At 41.0% G+C, this 24,101-nt stretch overlaps 1 protein-coding gene across 2 annotated transcripts in view; it reads right to left on the bottom strand.

The window, feature by feature from the left end:
* Positions 1-24,101, bottom strand: part of GAREM1 (GRB2 associated regulator of MAPK1 subtype 1) — a 101,614-nt gene that overhangs the window by 59,794 nt on the left and 17,719 nt on the right. The window contains exon 2 of one of the 2 annotated variants that reach the window (XM_040068262.2): positions 18,975-19,115. In XM_040068262.2, coding sequence (XP_039924196.1) covers positions 18,975-19,115 — 141 coding nt within the window. Of the gene's footprint in view, positions 1-18,974; positions 19,116-24,101 lie in introns of those variants that run through there. The other variant, XM_040068269.2, reaches the window with a different exon arrangement.

Here is a 24,101-nt window from a genome sequence, read left to right as displayed (position 1 = left end):
TGCTCTTCTAGTTTCACATCTGTGTTCACAAATATACTGCAACTCCTTGCCAAATTGCAACTGTTCTCACAAATATTCCTTTCTAGCCAGAGACCAAGTACTTTTAAAGCTGGTCTCCAGTCAAGATCAGGCTAGTTCAGTTACTATTCTTAATTCTGGGTCTCTATTACACAAGCCCACACAAATACTTCAGCCCAGAGCCAGGAATTCCCCTTCATTTTCCATCACCTCAGCCAGTGCATCTGGTAAATAAAAATACAGTCTCTCACCTAAGAGGATCAGTTTATCTAGACATGGGTTATAATGCTTTCTTGATGTGCATCCATCCTGTGGAACTTCAGTCTCATCTGCCTTCCTGTTTCACCTGGGAAGTTCTCCTTTTCTACTGGCAGGGCCTAAATGTTGAGATGCCTCCAGCACACGACTTTCAACAGCAGGTTCATAGCCAAGAATGCAGTTCACCTCACAAAGAACCACGGGAATAGCCCCACTGTCATGCCCTTGCAAGACTACAACAATAAGTAGCCTCTTACTGGAAAGGTTTACAGAACTTAAAAACCATAGTAAACCTACTTCCACCATTCTGGACCTGAGAATGATTTATTCTAACATAAAGCACCCTTTAAGATCATATAGGTACAGTAACTTTTTAGGAAAGTTATAATGGCTTTTGTCAAAAAGTATGTCGGTCTTGCTAACTGCACAATGAACTAGGGGAATGTTTAGGGATGTTTTAAATGGCCCAAAATCTACTCTCACAGTCAACAGCTATTCAAAAATATCATTACAAATTTCTCATAGTCAAGTACAGCATAAAGGTATTTTTTCCACTACTGCTTTTCATGGATCTCAAGATCACAAAGCTTTTACTCAAAACTTAAATGCTAAGGTACTGAACTTGCAAGACAGTGGTACTTAACAGATGAACATGTATCTCTGAATGACTGCAAAACGAGAGGGAGAGAACAGTCTAAAAGTGACTTTGCTATATTTAGGAATAGCACAATCAATACAATACAAACATCAACTCCACAAATATAACTCGGGTTAGTTGCCAATGCCTGGAGCCAGTACATCTGCAGAGAGAAAAAAAGTAAATAATTAAATAAATAAACGGTTAAATCTGTCTGATAACACAAGGAGAAAGATTCCAGTAAAAGAATTTGCCAGACACAGAAGGAACACTTTTTTTTTCATTTGGGGGAATTTACCAAAACTCTGCATGAGTTTAGCAATCTCTTAGCTGTTCTTCACATGTTTACTTTGATTTTGCTTTAGTTACTGTGAGACAGTTAAGCAGCCAAAAGCATTAAGGTGATACCACACACGGGCACAAAATAACAGGAAAAAAAATAGTGGTAATCTAAAAAACACTACTGACAAAATAACTGACTTTGCAGCTCAGAGGGAAATGTTGCATTATAATCTGGATGCAATCAAATCTCTGGTGGGTTGGTAAATCATTGCTAAGAATAATCTGTCTGGTTGTTTACACTATTTAAAAGAATACTGGTGTCAACACCCAAAGTTTGATTTCCATGTTGGCTTGAACTTTCTTCTGTAACTGTTCACAGACAAAATTTTGCCACCCCCATTAGTCAGACCTTCTGGAATAGTCAAACACTGAAGTTAATAGGTCTCCACAAATCATAAGTGCTAACTCCCATGTAGAAAAGGAAGAAAGAAAACATCTAACACTGGACTGAAAGACATCAATGAAAACAGTACTGTGGTGTTTTACACTTACTGTGTTACTGATTTCTGCATGGTATACATTCTATTTACGATGAAATATCCTGGAAATGTACATGGCCGCAAAACCAAACAGATTTGATTACTACGGTTTGGATATGTGTTTTGTTGGGGTTTTTTGTTTGTTTGTTTTTTGGGTGTTTTTTGTTGTTGTTGTTGTTCATGTTCTTTTTCAAACTAAAATGTTGTCATACAGCATTAACCTCTATCAACTAGTTTTAAGGTCTGCAGTTTTATCCACTGGAAGGAAAGAGAGAGGAAACAACAGTTGAAGGCATCTGTTTCCAAATGTTTGATTGGATGTGGTTCAAAGAATCTGCAGTCCAACTCTTCAAGAAGAGGTGCTCTCATTAAATAATACAAATCCTTTATGTATGATCTCACACCTGCTCTTTTCAGTGGAAACCACATTTATACTGTTCACTCCTCAGTGTTTCTGAGCCACAGTAGCCAAGAGTAAGGAACCTAAAAGGTGCTCCCAAAATGCAACACACATAAATCCATTGCTGTGAGTGGTTGGGAGTGGCTAATTCAGTGCATTTAAAATTAGTAATTGTACTTACATGCTCCAAGATTTTAAGGACACGTTTTTATATGAACTACATTTCATATGAAACCAGCTAAGCAAATATATGCACCCTCTTATCTGTATTATTTCCATTCATCCCTGGGCCTTAAACTGATACTGCTCTAATTTACTTCTGTATATAGATGGACCAAGTTTCAGTGTTTAAGGCAAAAGGCTTTTGAAACTTAGTTGTCCCTGAGTAAGATCTGAAAACCTTGACATCTGTAGTCTCCATCTCCTCTCACTGAGGTGAACTCATAGATCAAGGGCATTGTGTTCAAATAATCAAAAGCCACCCACATTGCTTCCTTGTATTTCTCGCTTTTTGAACCACTGTAGTATGAGCAGAATACCAGAGAGAGAATGCAAGTGTTTCCAAATATCAAGAATCAGGCTCTTCTGAAAGGCCCTTATTAGTAACCCAGCTCTGCTCCCATTGAAATTACTGGGATTTTTATCACTGTCTTGAAAAAATAGATAAAAAAATAAATCAATGGCTCAACTGCATTCACAGAAGTTTTCCTGAGAGGCCAGTGAAGAGTTTCATCTAATCTTTCCCTGACACTGTTTACTTTTCTGCTTATTCCAAACATTACCCAAAAGTTCTGACATCACCCACGTGCCATAGCCACTTCCTTCTTATGGCAGGGAAAGAATTTTTTCTCCAGTGAGGAATTACCAAGGGAAACAATTTGATGAGCATTTCAAATAAAGACAATACTTGGTGAAGAATTACCTGATGAGGGTTACTAAGCCCTAGAATAACAAAACCCATCACTCAAGATAACTTTCAGAGTTATAGCATTTGTTAATTTTAAGCATAATTAACTTGTGGAACTCATCTAGCCTAAAAAGCCATGATACAACATGCTGTAGCATGCAACAACATGGACTTTTGGCTGTGTACCACAAGCAGAGCCAAAATGTAAAAAGACAACACACAAACTTATTTTTAAGTCTATTTCAGTGAAATTGTCTGAGGACGTTGGTAAGAGGGTATCTGTATTCATTTTAATGGTTCCTCACATGTAAGAACAAACTTTTAAAACAGTTTTGTTTGTTTGTTTAGTACAGAGAATTCCTGCAAGGGAGACTAATATTTGTAACAATGCCAGTCAAACAAAGTATTCAGTCTCTATTCTCAAGATCATCCCACCAACTGAGGAAAGCAAGAGACAAAAAGCCCCATCTGCCAAAACCAGCCCAAATTTTTTCTATTGTTGATTTCTTTTGAAGTCAATGATACTGAAGCCTTGGGCAAATGCTTACCAAGCAGGTCCCCCATTTAGTTTTCCAAATAGCTATCCAAACAAGGGTTTGAGCTTTATAAACAGCTAAACCTTCACAAAGAGTATATTTTAAACTGATCCAATTAAATTATGAACAAGATCAAGTATTACTCAAGTGCTGCCTTTCAAAGTGCAACAGCTGAAACTTTTGATTCAGATTTGGAAGAGTGGGGCTTACTGGTGTTCAAGGGGAGGCCCCAAGCAGTAATGCTCTTTTTCTCCTCCACTTTATTTTATAAATGCATCTAAAGCATCACTGTGACCAGACCAGCAACTATGGAAAACAATCAATACTGATCATCACCACGCACAACGCAAACACTAGAAACACGCACATAAATCACACATATGGCTTCTATGACACAGGCCCTTCTAAACGAGGTCTCTGTTTACACACAGGACAACTCCTATCCATCAGAACAGCTTATGAGCACAACAGGCATTTACAGCTGAACATGTTCTTGCCCTGAAAAAGAAGCCTTGTATTAAGCAAGGCAGCAGATAACGCTGCTAGTGATTTGGGCAGAGCAATCCTCTCAGAAGCATCCATATAGTAATTTGGTTTGCAAAACTTGGGAAAGAGAAATTTATCTTCATAGCCCTTAAACACTGATTAAGTTTCTAATTCTAGCACTTAACCTTCCTTCCTCACTCCCTTAAGAGCTTTTTCTAAAATGGAAAGTATGGACTTCAAACTTCTTTTGCATAAACTTTCTAGTGGAAACATCAGCTTCCTTGCACACCCACTCAGATGTATACACGTTGTGGCAACATGTCATAGAAGAATTCACTGCATCACATACTTTCACCATCTCCCTCAAACATATCAGTTAACTTTATTCTGTGCTCTTAAAATTTGTGACATTAGACACCTGAAGCGAAACGAAATATTGAAATATATTAAAGTACTACAGTATTGTTGAAAACTGCACATGAAAGAACTCTTCTAGCTATTTTTGGAGAACCAGAGATGGAAGGTGCAAAAGCCTGATTTTGAGTTGCATTACATTTTCTTTACCCTTTTTCAGATGAATTTAAGATAATGGAAATACACTAGATACCTTATGAGTTTACTCCCAGATAGGAAACTCTCAACAACTCACTGTACCGTCAGCAGGACCTACCAGCTCCTTATTGATCCTATTTAATTCACCATGCTATAGGAGTGTACACACCCTTTACTCTTTACAATGGAAAACCTAGATTAAAGAAAAAATGAAATCCTGCCACGAGCATCCCAACAGCAAAGAACACAGTTTAGCTCAGCCACATTGGTAAAATTAAGTAGGCAATTTTGCTACATTGCTTTCTTAGTTATTCACCAGTAAGAGCATACATTCCTTAAAATATATTTACATTTCTCCCCCCTCGAGAAGTTCAACCCACCCACACTGAATGATTTTTACTGCTTACACACAAAGAAGAAGTATCTGGGAGTAGTCTGCCTTCAGGTATATAGATACTTTGGAAATCAAATCAAAGTGAGATTGGGGGTGTATATATATGTATGTAAAGAGACAGAGAGAGGCTGTTACTCACACCTTGCTATGATAATATCACTTGGCAAATACAGAGGGTCAAATGCCTCTGCTCTCTCCCCCCATGTTGTGCTGCTATAATTGGTGACCAGCAATGTGACCCAGAAAAGGTTTGTGTGCTCACACTCAGCTGGCATGTGTGCAGGCAAGGCCTGGGGAGGGAGAGCTTCCCAAGAGCCCCCGCTAGACACACACAGTTGGAAGGAAGCCCGCAAGACTGAAGAGTAACAGTCTACAAAAAGACCTCCGACACCCAGACTGTGTCAGGCAGCTGAAAAGCTCATCCCCAGATTTCGAAGCAGTCTGTCAGACAGCAGACCTGGCAGCGCCTGCGGCCAGCAGCACGGCTGTTTCCAGGCTGCTTAGATAACAACTGCGCAGCCAAGGGACGGACTGGGAGAAGTTATTTTAAGTTGCAATTACGAGTTCATACGTTATCAAAAGAGCCGGATGAACACAGTCATTGCTGCTAATAGCTTCCTTTTCTCTTCTGAAAGAGCCACAAGGATTTTAGTCACAGCAGCTAAAGACAAAGTAAACAGTGCCAGGTGAAGGGTTAAGTGCACACTGCTGCTGCGACCACCCCAGTGAACTCCAGTACCTCCCATTCTTTTTTTCAGGCAGTCCTACTGAAACAGGTCTGACACATCTCTTTTTTTTTTTTTTTTTTTTTTTTTTTTTTTTTTCCTTGTAGAAGTACTTAACCAGCCTCTTTCCTACAGAGAATCCAACAAACCCACCATGTAGTGGCAGTGCTCAAGATAAAGGAGTGCACAAGCAGCTCACTCTTCAGCTGAGGGCTGGGTAGCCACTAACGCACAAGGAGGGTAGCTTTGCGCTTTCAAAGCAGTCACTGAGGGGTCGGAAAAAGCGCTAGAAATCGCAGCAAGAAGGAAAAGCAGCACTACTGCACAAGGGGTGAGGCAGAACTTCAGAAAGGGTTAGCAGATAAGATGATGGAACACAAGGTGTTCTCCCTCTGCCACACACAAACTAATTCCAGCCTGAGAACAAACACTAACACCAGAGCCAATATTAAAAGTCATTGCCACAGCACAGAATATTCTTCAGCAGGCAAGGTTAGGTGTTGAAGGACAGCCTGACCTCACCACAAGTTCATCTGAAGTCATAAGGCTGAATGAGGAAGTTGGGCATCAGTAAGTTTTTACTTGCACAAAACCTTACACAGCTGCACCTTGGCAATGAATTTCTCTTACATCAGTCACACGGCCATTACTAGCAGCACAGACTGATCATCATAACTTTCATGCTCCCATACTAGTGGCACCCACAGTTTAGAAACAATGGTCCCATCAATCCTCCAAACCCACTATTGGCTAGCTACAAAAAAAGTATTTTCTGAAAAGTACTTGTAGAAATTAATTTTAATAGGATTTTATAGACCAGCTGCAATCATTTATTACAACCTTTTAGACAACTGTGACTTTCAGAAGTCAGACATTATGTTACTTTTTTTTATTTATCATTGAAAATTTCCCATGCTCTAAAAAAGTATATATGGTACCCAGCCACCACTGAGAGGTAAAGAACTGTGTGCTTTCCAGTTTTCTAAACCCAGTTCTGGAATATTTCCTTATGGCTTTGGTAACCAATTGTTGCAGAAGGTACAGTGAAGTTTTGTCTTTCTCTAATACTTACATTATGATGTTTCCCACCCCCTTCCTGAAAGGAAACTCACCAAAAAGTTGCAGGATTTTAGTTGTTTTTTCTTTTTTTTTTTTGGTGGGGGGGTAATCTGGCAAGAAGATGCTGCTCTAAGACTGTGCCACACACAAACTGGATGAGCAGCCAACTGCTGAGTGGGAGGCTCATTAAAAAAGGCCATTTGCTTGCCATATGTCTCTTTCTTCTACACAGACTAATTCTAGTCATTAGAATTTTAACCAGAAATGCAGATTAACAAAGCAACTTTTTGCTAAAATGGCACCAGAAATTTTCCTAAGCAGACTATTGAGAGCTACTTGGCGCTCAGAGCAAGTTACCAGTTTGACAGGGGAGCCCCAATCCCAAAGCGTGGCTGGCAGAACACCTCACCTTTCCAAAGCTGGTGTGTCCTGACCTCCCAGTGGGGAGCCTTTGTCCCTCTTCCTCCTGCTGCCATCGACCACCACCCATGCTGCTGCTGCTGTCCCCTACTTCCTCCTCCACCAGCATTCTCCCCTCACTCCTCTCCCTCCCTACTACTGCCCAAACACTCTCACAGCCAGCAGGATGACAAAAGCCAGCACAAGCACATCTGGTCCCAGCCATCTACCTAAAGCAGCTCTTGCAGACCTCTGGATTCACTAGATCTATCAAATCCTTTGACACCTTCGTGTGTCTTTGATGGTGTATGTACTGACACATCAGCAGACACACAGGCAACCCACAGGCAGCCACAGACTTCTTGGAGTGGGACAGTGATCAGTCAGCAACAATCAAATTGAAAAAAAATGGAGAACCACCAACCCACCCCAACCCTAAGGATTTTGAGTCCATCTCAGGCTTTTCTTAGGCTCAGATAAAGCAGTTTTTCAGATAGGAACATATGCATACTAGATCTTATAAATGTCACTCTCTCTTCTATTTACATGCTGTATTAAGACACTACCAGTCTGAACTCAAATTCAGGTTTTCTGTTGATTTTATTTAGAAAGTTTGTTTAAATTCAAGTGTTACGTTTCTATAGCAACTCTCCTCTCGGATCGTTCAACAGCACTGCATAGACAAGATCTGATACCATGAACAGTTACAAGTACTGACCACTTCCCTCATCCAAAGTCCCACAGTGTCTAGTGAAGCCTAAGGCTGATTTAGTATCATACAGCAACTTCATTCCTACTCAAAGTACTTCTCATCACACACCCCAGGATATGCTTTAGCTCTTCTACACTGGCTCTGAGGGACACATCCTTCCCAGCAGTTGGTTCTGGGTTTCTAAGCCACATTTGTAAGAACCTCTCAGCTCAGATCCATGAATCTAATGCAGCACTACTTTGTTTTTCTTCTATTTTTGGCAATGCCGTTTGTGTAGCCAATATCTTAGTTCTCCCACATACTTTGAGCCCTAGTAATTAATTTAGCAGAGATATAGCAGCTAAAGAACTGGATTATTCAAGTCACCCTGCCCATCCATCTCGCCCATTTAATTTTTCCCATCAAGCTTCACAGTGATTCCACTTGGCCTACACAGACTTTTGAGTAGGGAAATGCAGAGGCCCATGCAGCATTTTATCAGAGACAGCTTTCCTCAGTCAGTACTTCTTGCTGAACGCTTTCTCCTTCACAGACACACATCTCACACTTGTCTATGCTCAAAAAGTTATACATAGTTTAAAAATTTAAATAAAATACACAAACCAATTATTCTTGCAGAACACAACAACTGCACTTCCCATCATTTTGGTAAGAACTTTAGGTGGGATCTTGCGCTCACACATCCCTCTTCCTTTCTGAGCAAATGTGCAGCCGTCATAACAAAAATGGAAACTTTTACATGATGAGCCGGTCCACTCACAGCAAAAGAAGGATCAGGTGACTGCCACGAAACAAGGCAATAAAGAAGAGATGCAGCCAGCTTGAATTATTCCAGCCACTCAAATGCAGCCAGCCAGCCTTGGCTGGCTATTCCCAGTCCACTGCAATACAGAAATCATGTGAGATGAACCGGAAAGGTTGAACTGCTGACAAGTATTTAAAGAGCACGATGTCAAGGTGCCTCCCCTGAAAAGCATAACCTTAACACATTGATTTAAAAGGTCCTTCTTACTCTACATAGGCTATCAACCATCCAAGATGACAGTAGCATCTGCCAGTGTTGTAGATTTTGTGACAGGTGGCTCAGCAGCCTAGCGTTCCTCGTTTGAGGACATTTATGAAAGCCCTCTTACAGAGTGCAATGGATTTCCTTCTTTGCACCTGCTCCACCCAGCTTTGGAGTCAAACTGCACACTTGGCTTCAACAGAAGAGTTGAGGCTCACCTGCAGTAAAGAGGATGAATGGAAGACAGAGCTTCATGTCTGCACATAATGCTGCAAGAAAGTAACTACAGGCTTTCAGTTTCTCTCTGTTAAACAGGTCCTTCAGAGCAAGAAGTTAAATACCCGTGTTCCTCCTAACAATGGTCACCTTTGCTATTAGTGTTAATAGCTTCTCCCCCGAGCCCTGCCACTGAAACAAGTTCATCTCTGCCAACTGAGAACAGAATATCTCTGCACAACAGCCTACAACACAGGAAAATGACAGTTTTTCCACTTCTTTAACTTCCAAAGCTCAGAGAAGTGCCTTTCCCTGACACAGCAGAATCCCTGCCTTGGATCACAGGCTAAATTAAACACACAAATTACATTCCCCATATAAACAGTTATACATGACTTAAATAGCATGGTTTTATTTTCCTATTGGCACCAATTGGTACAGTAGTTCAGTCAAAGCTTAGGACATCAATGATGTCAGCTGCTTTAATTGGCAGCACTGACGTGACCAGCTCTCGTTCCCAGACGTGAAGTGTGCTGGTTTCCATAGGGAGCATACTGACCGTAGAATTCCTACCACACTTCCTATCAGTTGTTTTCAGGAACAAATACTGGCTCCAGCAGGGGAAAAAAAAAACAACAAACCACCACAAACCCCCCAAAAAACCAAACCAAAACAAAACCAAAAAACCCCCCTCATCTGTTTGGGCATCCAAAAATTCACAGGATGACATCATTCTGTGAGACAAGATTTCTCTGCAGCTCCCTCCCTAAACACACATGACCTATCAAAATTCCCGCTCTACATTCCTGCCAGCTGAGTTCTGTATTTACAGAAGGGAAAGACATCAATAATTTTTGCCTTGCTTGTTTGCCATGTTAGCTCAGTTGTAACAGTTCCCAACAGTTCCCCCTCCAGCCCCCAGAAGGAAAAGGGACAGTCTGTCTGAAAGAGGTTTCATAGACTAATTATAGAAAGCTCATGGCAATTTCTCCCCTCACAAATTCCCATGCAGATTTAGTCCATGTAACAAGTCAACAATAAAGGAAAAGATGGACTTGAAACAAAGTGAAACCAAAACAGAAGAATCAACCAAACGAAAAGAAACCGCAGTAGCCCATAACCAAATTCCCCAAGCATTAAGGGCTGTACTTTGCAAGAATCTTCAACCACTACTAGCATGGGCTGTGAACCCAGGTAAGTCATGGGATAGCTGCATTGGTGATTGCTTCATTCCTAGCAGTCACACGTGCTTGCTTTCTTCTGGTACTCCATATGAAAATTCATGCAGTGTTACGTAAGAGATTAACAAAAGGCATCACTGCCCATATGAACCATCAACTGAAAATATACCATTTCCCAGAATTTAATAAAATTTCTTCCCCCAAGTTTGCACAGAAGGGAAAGCTTTTTTTTTTTTTAACTGATTAAACACAGCCTTTACAACTCCATTCTCTTTATTCTTTACCTCATTAAGGTATAACTTCAAGGCCAGATGGGTGGCGTTAAAACTGTAAAATTCATACTTTAGGAGAACCGTGTGAAGTTCCAGATTGCAATTACAGACTGAGAAACCCTCTGAGATTTTTAACTATCCTTAAAGACTTTCAACTGTATAGTTTTCTATAGGCCTGTCGTAGGCAAGGGGTGAAGCAGCTTCCCACTTTATTCATGCCTTGCTCAATGCCTAGAAACAGGCAGTGCTTCCCTGCCCCAGCCTTGCTGGCAGGAGCTCACCAGCTGGGGAAGCCGTAGTGTTCATGAAACTCCTCCCTTCTGAATTCTCAAGTTAGACCCCATGAAAGAGGAGAAAGCTGTCTCTTGAGAACTCAGGAGCCACATTCCCAATTTCCTTGTAGCTAGTGCTTGAGGTAGCTTCAAATCGATAGAAATGCAGGATCAGACCAGAACCTCAAGTGCAGTACTGAATACACCTCGGATTCCCAGTGGGGATCAGCCTTTTTCTCTCAGCTTCCCAGTGGTTAAGTCAGGCAGCTTTTAAAGCCCTCTCCCAAGCACTTAAGTCTTTCCAGCATCATGCAAATGAGCCCAGCACTCCACTGTACCAGCCAAGAGCTAAGGCAAAGTAATTCAAGCAATGCCAGCAAATCCTGTGTGATTCAGGCCATCTCCCAGTCTTCTGGGAACCAGCTTCCTGGCTGCTATTCTACCCTTCCCTCAATTGCAATCTTTCAAAAAGTCATCCTCCTCAGTTAATTTCTTTTGTACAAGCCTCTAGAACTTTTTCCTAATTGATGCAACTCCAATCAGCTTTTTTGCTGCCCATGGAGATCTGAAACAAGCAAACAAATTGAAACAAAAAACCCCACCACCACCTTATAGAGAATGCTTGTAAGGTCACTGCTGAATTTCAAGTTTGCAGACTTTGAGTAACAGCCAAGAACTGTGGAAGTCTGAGAGGAACACGTGATACTAGGAGTCATCAGTTGTAAAAGCTACAAGTTTTCCCTCTCTCTTCCTACTTCCTTTTTCACAAAGAAAACACAAAAGGCATAAAACATAAATGCTGAGGCAAATCTTACAGTTTTTCTTTTTAAAGCAAGGATAAGATTATACTTGCGCTGAAGTCAAAGCAGATGAGAGCAAGAGATCAAGACTGGTGTTTCTAGAAGTATACACCTCTTCCCAGCTAGTACCTCACTGTAATAGGATTGAAATATATCCCTGTCATCACAAGCTTTTGGTCCCTTTGTGCTTAAGGCACCAAGCAAATCCCATGAAACCAAGCATATTTTATAGTAGCACTGGCATCTGCAAACCACAGTCTTACTCCAGGTTAGAAAGCAAAAGAGAATATACAAGTATTTTCTTTCCATTAACTTCTGGGACACAATCAGATGGTTCCTCCATTGCTTGAAATTAGCACCCTGTGGACTAATCCTACTTTTCTCATCACATCAAAGAGTAACAGTCTTTGAGGGCTGCAGACTCTTACAGCAGTTCCAGTTTTGCTGTCTGGCCCATCTGAAATATCTGAAGGGTAAATTGGAGCTCAAAGAGTTTTGACTGTGGTATCATTAAAAAGCGGGATACAAACTTTGATAAATCCACTTACCAAACTGAACATCAAGCAAATTCTACAAGTTCTGTAGGGGATACCAGGAATCTCTCAGACATAAGGTTGTATATACACAAAGAAAGAAACAGTTTCACAGTCTGCTGATTTTAACTTATGAGGATGGTAACTTTAGGGAAACTAGACACAGCAAAAACAGTTTGGCTGGGGCCAGAGAGATGAAGTCAAAAATGAAATATTCTTAGCCGTGCAACCTGATAAAGAATTGCACAGAGGTGTTTCACGTGACGCAAAATTTGAATCCTATCTCCACTCTGAAAAGGTAATGCTGATCCATAGCTTCCACTCCGGGAAGCTGTCAGCACACAACTCTAGAAGAAAGGGGGGGAGGATGGGGAAAAAAATAAGACATATGTTTACTTTCCACAGCAGTTATGAAATGTGTTAAGTAGACAAGACTGTCCAACACAGGTGATCTGACAAAAGGGGAATATTTCATTAATATTAGGTTAAAAGCTGCTGCTTCACCAGAGTAGCTAAAAGGGGGAGGTGAAAGAACAGGAAGAAGAAGTGCACCCAGAGATGGAAAAGAAATAAGCAATTTTTGCCAGCAATCTCATTGGCTGCATTTTGATTCTGCAATTTGATATTGCACTATAGATCAATGGAGAAGTGTTTGCCAAAATTTAAATGGGCACAGAAAGTGAAATAATAGACAGAACCATGGGAAAGTCTGACAACTTGAACGTAACTCTCTGAGGGAAAAAAAAGAAGAGGAATATGTATATTTTCTTGTATGTCAGAAGAGTTCATCCAGTTTTTCAAGGTGACAGGTTTGAGGAGTCAGGAATATGAAGAGTTTCCAGACTACAAAGCTGTGATTTCCTAGACTAAAACAAACTAAGTCTTTGTGGGGAAAATGAGACAGCAACAAACTAAAATCAAGTCAATAAATATATTTTAAAGCATAAAGATTTCCAGAAAAGCATGTAATGATGCTATATGGGCAATTACAAGTGTTACAGACACTACTGAGCTCAGAGTTGAGGGAGCAAAAATTGTTCAATATAATGAATGCCCTCTCACTCTCTGCAATATTCAGGCACTACTTTACAATCAGACTTAAATGAATACCAAATACACCTTCTTCTACATGTTTATGGGGAAAGAAAGGTTGCTGTTCTCAAGAAACTTCACACAGTCAAGTATTCAGAACTACAGAAGTCATATTTCTCTTTCAAAAGCTTGAAGACTATATGCTGGTGGCAATGCTTTCTTTTATTAGAAGTATTTGTGAAAAGTTTTCAAACCTCCGATTGCTTTTCAGATGCACAACCCTTTTCAAGAAAATAAAGATAAAACAAAACAAAACTTGAGTAGTGGGGGTATTAAATGTGTAGGTAGGTTGTTTTCTTGGTTTTCTTCTGAGGATATCCATTCATTAATCATTTACCAGCCCACGTACCCATGGCAGCCTGCCTCTCTCAGGAGCACTGCATTTGGGCCCTGCTCTCCAGAAAGTGATATTCAGTTGCAGAGCACAAAAGCCTGAGGAGAACTATGTGATAGCTTGGTGCCAGGTCAAGTTCAAAGAAAAACACAAATTAAGTACAAAACATTTCATATCAGGGAGTGGTGTGCCTGTTGGCTGGAAAGGACTCACCTGAGTTCTCTACTCAGTTCTCTCTCTAAGGCAGTGTCCCTCCCTGCCTTAGATCTCACCCAACTCTTTGAACTTAAAATTACCCCATCAGAGCTGTGCTGCTCAACTCACTCAGAAGAACAGGCATAGCTTTCCCTGGCACCACCCAGGGAGACAAAGCACCGGACAAAGCACTCTTTGTCCCGCACCACCTTCCTTGATCAGCAGACAGCATTACATTGCATCTGAGGGAGTGGAGAGTCTGAACCCAACTTAAGCAGGCTCTGTCCCCAAAGTAACACAAGCTGGCAGCAGATACCATAATGCCAACAAGCAAAGGATGTGTGCCAGTCTAATGTTTGCTCTTCTCCCCAGGGCCAGAGAGCTCTACAGCAAACTTACAGAAGACCCAACATACTATAAACATCTAAGAGTGCTCTGCATCACCGAAGGAAAAATCTGAGCTCTTCCAGACCTTCCAAACAGGATGCAGCAGGTTCAGGGTAGCTAATGAGGAACAGTAGCTGCTGTCACTGTCATCATCTCAAGACAACTGGGATATGCCACGCTCTCCTCCTTCAGTGTCTAAGGGATGGCTCTTCCAAAGCGAGTAGCAATAAGCCTAGAGGAATGGCCAAACTATCCCTTTGGACCTGAGAGAGAAACTTCTGCAGCTGCATGTTGCCAAATCTCAGGGAGCTGTCCTGCTCTCCTGCTGCCAAGGCAAGTCGACTCCTGAGAAGACCTGCAGAGAGCATCCTGTTAGCAGGACACAGGGAGGAGCAGGCTCATCAGGCACCACTCCGTGAGTAACAAATCAAACCAGTACAAACAGGTTTCAGTGGGGTGTTTGTTGTACGCCAGTTCCAACACCAGAGAAGGGCCTTCTGACTCATTCCCATCCAACACCCCACCTGGGGAAGGTGTACATGACAAGCTTGTAAATTTCCTCATTTAAAAGACATTAAGAAAGCTATCAGCACACTTGGGTAAGCAACCAGAGCAGGGCACCAGTGAGTACTCTGTATTAGCAATTGCACACCTTCACTCTGTGGTAGGGAGGTGTGAGTTACAGGAGTATTTTCAACATCCTGGATGTACTATGGTGTGGCACACCCTGGAGTAGGGTGTTACTTTCTAATATCTTTATAGAAGTATTTTTATTATTAGTTGACTCCTGTGTGCACACCAATGGCAGCAGAGACGCAAGAGGCATTCCCTCCAAACTCTGGGCAAAACTGAGTAGAAGACTACAGAAAATAGAAAGGATTTTTACATTGGTGTGTTTGTTTTTCATTTTAAACATCATATCAAAGGAACAGCTTTCCTCTCAGAATGGAAAAAAACAAACAGTTGAGAAAATGAACCATCAGTTACAACAAGAGAGATAAGGTCCTAAAAAAACCCAACATTAGAAGTCCTGTTATGATTTGATTAAACGTGGGAGTGAGTATTTGGGCCAAAATGACCTAGATGCTGCCACCTCATGCCAAAGTACTTTTTTTCTTTCATTGCATACACTCACCAGCACTAGCATGGCCTTTGAAAGAAAAGACTGCACTGCGTAGGTGGGGGTATGCACACACTCCACAGCCTTCTGTGACACTTTTCCTGTGCAGCAGGTTTTAAACAACCACATCCAACTTGATCATCCACTTTCACATCAATAGTCTGCACACATAAACAACTGTGGCCACGCAGCACAGGCATTTACAACAGACCGAACACAAGCCATTTGCAGTCAGAGCAGAACACCTCTGCAGCTTGAGTGGATGAATCCTCAGAAACACTTTTGATGGTTTTGAGCTGTAGAGTCCTAGAAGGTAATGCAAGAAGAATCAGACAACACCCGAGGGCCACAGTACTAAAACCCTGAGAGAGCGTCTTCAGTGCCTTTCAGTTATCACAGAATACATCTGAGATGTGGTCACCAGCATATCCTTGGGACACATCTTCCTATGCGGAACTTCTGCAGAAGAATGAAAAGTATCTTTCTTGGCAAGCAGCAGCACAGCAAAGCGTAATTTTCTGCAAGGTACCAACATGCCCTGTATCTTCCAAATTGAGATCATAAACCAGTATTTTCCAGAAGCTACCAGGGAAACATTTATCAAGGTAAAGGTTACCATGCTGCCTAAGCAAAACTTAAGAGTTATATTTAACATCAGCTGAAGGGTATTGGTAACACACACCTGATTTTAGAGTAGAAATTAAAGATATCAGAGTACCAGGAACAAAACAAAACTAGTTCAGACAGGGAGCTGATAAGACCTTCCTGTAAGTATCAAGTGTGAATTGTGTACGTGAAGAAATCAAATAACACCAAAGGAATGTCCATCTGCCCTGATGGCTTACCTGGGATTCTTGTGAAACCCCTTCTTTCACACCAAGACAGGGCACTATCAGGACATTAATTTTGGTATGCTCTCCATTCTACATGCATGTGAAGACTTCTGTTGTTTCAAGTGCCAGAAACACACTGAGTTTTGGTTTTAATTACAAAAAAATTTAACTTGATGCTACATTAACTTTAGTTTTTACTCTAAAGAGAAGCAGACTGGACAGAGTATTCAAGAGAGAATGGTTACACTAACAACTGTCATATATGATCTTTAACAGCAAAAATTAACCATATCTGCCACCACCAAAAGAAACAACCAGGGTAGCACTTTCGTAGTAGGGAAAGCACCACCAGCAAGACAACACAGCTCAGGTTCTGGTAATAAAACTTCACTTCAATGTAAAATACAGCATTCCCCTTCTTTAGTAAGGCTTTATTGTATTTGTTTTCTATTTGTTTTATTGTACTGTTTAATAAGTGTATCAAAACCTGATTTAGCAAGTAACAAAATAAGATTTACTTTATGCTCATATTTATATATATATGAGTGATGACTGTGGTACTTAAATTGTAATCTCAGGAAAATAAAATCAGCTTTAGTGTCTCTCTTCCTGCTCAACTGTTACAACCAAAATCATGTTGCAATTTGTGACACTGAAATTCCTCTAGAGTTAAAAAACAGAAAAAAAGGTATTCTATTAAAGCCAAAACAAGCCTAGAAAGTAATTTCAATGAATTCTTATGTTCCATCTCTAAGGGTCATTCCAGTAGGCAGTACCTCTTAGCTGACAGAAGCTTAAAATTTAACCGTGCAAAAATCAGTCCTATAATCCAGGTCAGCACCCAGCCCAGCAAGCCAGCTTAGGCAGCTCCATGAAACTCAGCCTCTCCAGAGGGGGGTTCTGGATCCCAGGTGCAGTGAACGGCACAGGGCATGAGGCACTGAGCAGGGCAGCACTGAAAGCACACTCGGCGTTAGCTCACAGAGCTCTGTATGGTACTCCACAGCAGCACAAGTTAACCTTTAGGGTATGGAAGGCACCTCTAACTGCATTTAGATGTTAGCATCCAAACTGCAGTGCTTCACTAACTAATCCCTCACATGCATAGATTCATCTCTCCTTTCATGTAGGCAAGCCCATCAGACATGCTCTGGTACTGCAAGTTAGCACAGACCAGTTTTGTGAAGCTCCTTTGGCAACGCTGGGGCTCATCACATGTTCAGTAAGTGCCCTCACCAGGTGGAAGCTTCTGAACTTTCAGGTATTTTCATCTCATTAATGAGGGTTTTGCAGCAGAGAGCTTTCTTTGACAGCAAAACGTATTTTGCTAACTAAACACACCCTCTTTTCCTGCATTAACACAAGCCAGGAAGAAAAGTACATTGATACTTTTGCAGTATCTCAGGGCATAGATTTTGATTTTGTTTCCATTTACACACAGTGGTGTCTGTGCAAATTTAAGATATGAATGAATGGAAACACGAAGAGTCAGGAAAACCTGCTTAGCATATATTTGTTAACTTTAAAAGTAAAGAACCAAACCAAGCCTTCAGTAAACCCCTTAAGATCTTCTTTCATGCCAATAACCATTTTATTTTCCGTTCTCCTTCTTCCAAGAATCAGTGTAAGGATTTTAAAACATGGCATTCAGTTTGAAGGAAGTGAAATATTTATTTGTCCACACCACTGGAGCTTATGCAGTCAGGAGGTGTTAGGAAAATAAAAAAAAGTCGACATTACTAAGCATAAGCACTAGAAAATGTTAATGCTAAGAAAGTCAGCTTCAGAGAGTTTTAAAGCTGCATACATTATGACACTATATGCCATCAGACCAAAGCTTTTGAACGTATCTTAGTAAAATTAATGTTCCAGCAGTGAACTCCAAGGAGAAACAGTACCAAAGAAGGCAAGTGGTGCAATTTTCATTACTGGAATAAGGTGCATCGCTGCAGCTGAAGCACTGGTGTGACTGACACAAAGAAATTCAGCCAGGTCTTGTCCAACTCAGCACACCCTCAGTGCACAGTGCTCTAAAGGAGACTGTGGCAGAGCCAAGTACATTCTTCAATTGATAACTGATTATACAGAAGACTAATTAAAACACTAAGCCCACATCCTTATTTTGCAGCCATGGCTCTTTCAGTTCACACTTTCCAGCATTTAAAAGTTTTCTATCTATTGCAGTAAGATAAGCACTTCCCACTTCCATTGTATTGTTCTGTTCAGCTTGTGAATAAGAACATTAAACGGCAGGAAAAAGCATTAAAAATAATTTCCTAGGAAAGTAAAAATAATTTGAAATCATAAAATAAATATGGATTAGTTGGATCACAGCTACTTGGAACAACAGTATTACTCTATCACCCAAGAAGGCAGACAAAGACAAGGCACTACTGAGGAGCATTAATTTAAAACTGCAGTATTATGATGAAGAGTCCCTGGTGTTTAACATTGAAATATCAGAAAATCCCCTCCAGCTTGAATGTAAAACCTATTCCATCTCTGACCAAACAGTTCAAGGCAATTTCAAACTTTCACACTTGTGTCTCCACATTCACACATGAGAAGTGCTGGCAACTCACTATGCTCAAATTGAAACCATTCCTCTACACAGCTATGTGTTCTGTCAATGTGCTGCTCAATGAAATACATCTATTTAGCAGCCCTGTGAACAAGTCAGTATCTCTTGCTCTGTAACACTACTAAAAAGGTAACTCACAGACAATGGCATGAAAAGCTTAGCTTCACTCTCACAAATACAGTGATCAGCATAAGTGATAGGCAATTCATTATTTTTGAATTTGCATTTCAGGTCAACAATAGCTTTACCTGCATAATGTACAGGGATTTCTATCTTTGGCCCTATGACGTAGTGACCCTCCTCCAGACTGTGAGCTGTAATTGTTGTCCACTGCCGACACGAATGAATCAGAAGATAATCGCTCTCCCGAAGACCTTCCACAGTTTCTCCTGCAAAAGAGATGAAGGGGTTTTTTTAAAAAATAAAGCAAACCACACTTACTGCATGATGAATTAGGAAGACATCATAACAAGCATTTTATTTTTACTGGTGTTTATTTTTTTCCAGATTTTTTTGATAATTAAAAATTCAATTAAGTAAATTTCAATGCTATCCAGTATTCACTTTTGCAACTTAAGCACCTTACCTTCCAAAAAGCAAACATTAAGCAAAATATCTCAGTGCATGTATACAATATCACAGAAATGCAATTCAGATTACTGAGTAGTGGCTCTGGGGCTCCTTTTTCAACTTTCTGCATAAACAGACTTTCTATATTTCTATTTTGGTCTGCTTATCTCACTCGATACAAATACTTGAAAGTTCCTTTAGTTTTTAAATAAAGGAAAAAAAAAAATCAAACAGCACATTTTCATATTTTAAAAGAGAAGCATCATGCTACCATAGAGCAGTAACTGAATATCAGACTTTCAGATACAGAGATTCCATCTTTGTCATCCTATCTCTTTGCAAACCGGTCCTTAATTAGCCATTCAGATGTCCATAAACTTAATCCTATCACTTAAGGAAGAGAAATGAATAAATAAATATTTTTTTCTTTCCCCCCACAAATGTCTTAAGTCCCCTCTCAGACTGAAATTCATCCAGAAGCCTACTCAGACAACATCCAGCTCACCTTTCTAAGGCACTCACTCTTGTACTCTGGTGTCTGTCAAACCCATCCCAAACACAGCCAAAGATCCAGTTCTCCTTTCTTCCCTTGCCTATAACAAATTTGCATTTCTGCAGAGTATCCTCCCTTGTTCTACAGTTTGCAGTGTGTGATCAGGTCTAGAGTGCTTGGCTAGGTTTTCCAGCAATTGCAAGAGCCATATTAGACAGACCACTTAAAGCACGATATGATATATGAACAAAATTTCACGGAGCAGGAAACTGTTCTGTGTATCATCACAGAACTGCTCTCACACACCTGCAGTCCTGCTCAGAACACAGAAAAACCAGCCTTTCTCCAGGTGTCTTTGACGCAGTCACTCGGACTTTCAGGAACACTCAGTAGACACTAAACATGGGCCAAGTATAATGAAACTTTAAATTTCATTTTCCTTCCCTCCCACCAGCCCTCTGCAGTCGCAGCCAAAAACAACGTAAATAATTTAGCCCTGGAATCAAGTTTGGACAAAACCTATCCCCTTCAGCTACTACAACAAACTGAACTCTCTCCTCATTGTCCTGATATTCCTAAAAGTCAGTGGAAGGATGAGAATTTCCTCAGCCTGGGGCAGCATTTCCTCTGCTCAATCTCTGTAGAGGAGAGCTACTTCCCAGTGAGGATTTTTTCGCGCGCAACAGGCACTCTTCCACTGTAGGCAACAGCTTCTACACACCCCATTCCTGCCTGATTTCATGCTCCCATTCTATCAGAAAGCACCCTCCTACACGATTTAAAACAGAGCAACTGGTGTGTGTGAGAATTGTTAAGATTTTAAATCAGAAGAGACCATTACGACCATCTGCTCCGACACTCTTTGGCCACAGGATTCTGCTTGTTTCCTCCAGAGATTCGGATCTGGCTAAACAAGGGAGAGACATGGCCCAGCCTGCAGAGTTCAAGAGATGGACTTCCCTGCATCTTGCTGTTCCACGGCCTGTTAAACCTTAAAAACATTCCTATTTTGTCCATTCGTGTCTTTCACTTATAAGCATGGGTAAACTGCTATGATGGGGATAAAGAGGAGGAAAAAAAACAAACAAAAAAAATGAAGCAGTCAGAAGATATTCAAAGCTCCTTAGTACCAGTTATTCTTGCTCCTATGAAAGCACATTTCTAGGTTTCCTTCTTTTCCACAGCACAGGAAGTAGCTTCCAGGTAAACAGGCTGTTTCATGAACTGGCTTCCAGGCGTTCCTTGGACCACATCCCTTGGCAGCCCAGACAGGCAGGCTGCTTAACACCAGTTCCTGATCCCTGGGAAGCACCAGCTCTCCACCCACAGCACACTAGGATAAGGAATCTCATAAAGCCTCGGGAAGAGTAGAAAAAATTACCACGCAGCACTAGGGAACTCTTTTCCCATCCATATCTTGAAAGAAATTCAGATATATTTTCTGAAGGAATTATGCATCTACTAAGTTTTAGCAAATTATCAGACCTCAAGCATCTCCCGTTTTCTGCTCACAGGGCAACCTCTAATATGTATAAATATTACCTACAGCTTGCTGCAAAACTTCACAATTTTGAGGGAAAACACAGTAATAATAACAACAATAACAGTAGTAATAATAATAGCAGCAATAATGATAAATGGAGTTATTTGAAACTCATGCTTCAGTTTTGAGTTATTTTCATGCTTCCTATAATGTGTGGCAACAATTAAGTCCCACAACAAAATCCAACCAGTGATACCTAAGGGAAGACCTAGTGTTTTACTGGTTTCACTGACAGTGGTGAACAAATTTGGAATAAAACACAAAGCATCTCTGGTATACTTTTTGTCTGCCTTACAATTTGTATGTATAATTTCAGAATATTACCTAAAGGGAGGCTGGACTCTACATCCAGGATTGCAGGGAAGTAATTACAGTATGGGTCACCCTCGAAGAATCTGAGGAAGATATTCTCAGGAAAATAAAGGCACTCATTATGAAAAGGTGCTTCCAGCCATGGCTCACATGCTGCAATCTGTTTAGTGGTTGCTCCACTAAAACTGGGTGGGACAGGTGAGTGTAAAAAGAGATTAGCAAGGCAGGCCCAAGAGTGACTACGTAATTGAGTCTGCAGCTGGAAGTAGCTGTATTTTTTTAAACAGAACTTTAGAAACCACAATTCACATTACACCAGTTATTTGCTGCAACCGATTACATCGGAAACGAATTTTGTGCTTTGCCACAGGACACTGGAGGAGACAAGGTGAAGCAGATGTGACAGGGAATTGACACTCCCCTTGGCTCATTAACAAAGGGCAGGTCTGTCCTTACCAAGCCCTGATCTTTCCCAACCATAGGTGAGACAGATTCCTGGGGTTTGCTTTATAGGAAGAGGCTCCTTGTCATTAAGGGAGTCTCAAAAACACCTGGCTAATCATGGTCTCCAAGCAATGCAAGGAAAATGTGACTGAGGACAACAAAGGAACTCACTTCTTTCTGCCCTTTTTTTCTACTCTGTCTCCCCCCGTAAGAGTTGCGCACTGATTTTAAAGCGGGTTCGTCCTGGAGGGGAGGACCTTCCAGGCTGGAGACACCTCTGACCCTTGCTACACGACTCCTGTCCCAGCCCAACCCAGCCCAAGCTCACTTAGCTCTCTACACTTTTCTCAGCCAACCATACCTTGCAAAACAGCCACAAACATTCAGTCTGATTTCCCCTCGCCACAGTGGCCTAAGTTATGCAAGCCTTCTATTAATCACATTTTAGCTGTGTGGGAGAGAACTCGGCAGCCCTCACATGCACCAGCTACGCAACTCGGTTCTCACCTATTCAACACACTCCTACACTGCTGCTTACATAAAAATAAGACACCATGAGAAAACAGAGAACACAGGCCACTTATCTTTAGTAACAGTTTTGTCTCTTATGATTGCAGTATGGATTAGCTGCTCTATCTTTTCACCCTCTCCTCCCCGCCCCACATGCCTGCAACGTAATTAAACCACTACAAAGAATCTACAGGCAAATACTTGTGCTGGTGTTTTACCACCTCCCCAAATAAAGTAAGAAGCAATGAACTACCACACGCAATTCCCCACCTCTCCCCAAGTTGCCTGCCTCCTTCCAAAATATGAGTCAAGTTTATTCACAGTAATGCCTTAAGACTAAGACACCCATGATTCTCTAGCCGCTCCTAAACCCTAAATCAAGTGTCAACACTCATCCTTGCCTGAGATTAAAAGCCTCACACCCCTGAACTGAAAATTTAGCCAGCATGTGCCAACACAAGCTGATATCCCACAAGCACTGTGACCACAATCAGTATTTGGGTACTTCACTCATTACCACCAAAGCAGCACTTCAATAGGTCTTCAGGTGCTCATTGCAAGTAAGATTCACTATCATTTGTTAATTGCATGACCCATTTCTTTACAATTCCTAAACCCCTCTAATATTGCTAACACCACCCTTGTTGAGGGGTAGTTGCAGGGGAAACACTGATCAGGAAAGGAAAATCATTCACATGTTGATACAGTCATTAAAAAAAAAAAAAAAAAAAAAAGGTAATTGCTCAATCAAGAGTACCATGCTTATTAAAGACTATCTACATTAAACGCTAATACTACTTTAATCATTCTTTCCAGTTCCAAAACTGGATCATCCACATTTGGCAAATCTTGACTCTGTCGTCGTAAACACTCCAGTTTCAAATTAACAGCTAACAACTGTAGCAAGACCAACAAAGGAGGTACAAGATACCTCCATCTACAGATTCAGAGATGAAATTCTGTTTTCCCCTTCACTTTTTAAGAACTGGGTGAGAAAACAGGTCAGCTACATGCAGGGACTGCGTTTATATATGTCCATGCTGCAGCACAGAAAGAAGCTCATTTCTTTTGAAAAGAGACCTCTCTGCAAGTTGTGTCTACTACTTACTTTCTAATACATTTTTATTTAGTTTAGCATCTCACAATTCCAAAATGTCTGTGAATTCCTCAAAGCCTTGGGATTAGAACTGAAGACCACGTCAGTTTTGAAGGGTCTAAGCACTCCTGTGTCCTTTTTGCTTCTACCCAGATTGCAGAATATCACAAGTTGGATGGGACCCATAAGGATCATCAAGCCAAAATGCTAACTTCTCACAGGACTGCCTAAAACTAAACCATATGGGTAAATATCATCAAGATGCTTGTTAAACTCAGACAGGTTTGGTGCCCTGAGCACTCCCATGGAAAGCCTGTTCCAGTGACTGACCATCTTCTCAGAGAAGAGCCTTTTCCTAATGTCCCATTACAGTCCACAAAAGAAAATTCACACAGGTCCCACACATA

The sequence above is a fragment of the Hirundo rustica genome, chromosome 1 (assembly GCF_015227805.2).
Source record: "Hirundo rustica isolate bHirRus1 chromosome 1, bHirRus1.pri.v3, whole genome shotgun sequence".
NCBI classification, from domain to species: domain Eukaryota; kingdom Metazoa; phylum Chordata; class Aves; order Passeriformes; family Hirundinidae; genus Hirundo; species Hirundo rustica.
Note: the sequence above shows the minus strand (reverse complement) of the source record. Positions and strands in the feature narration are given on the sequence as shown.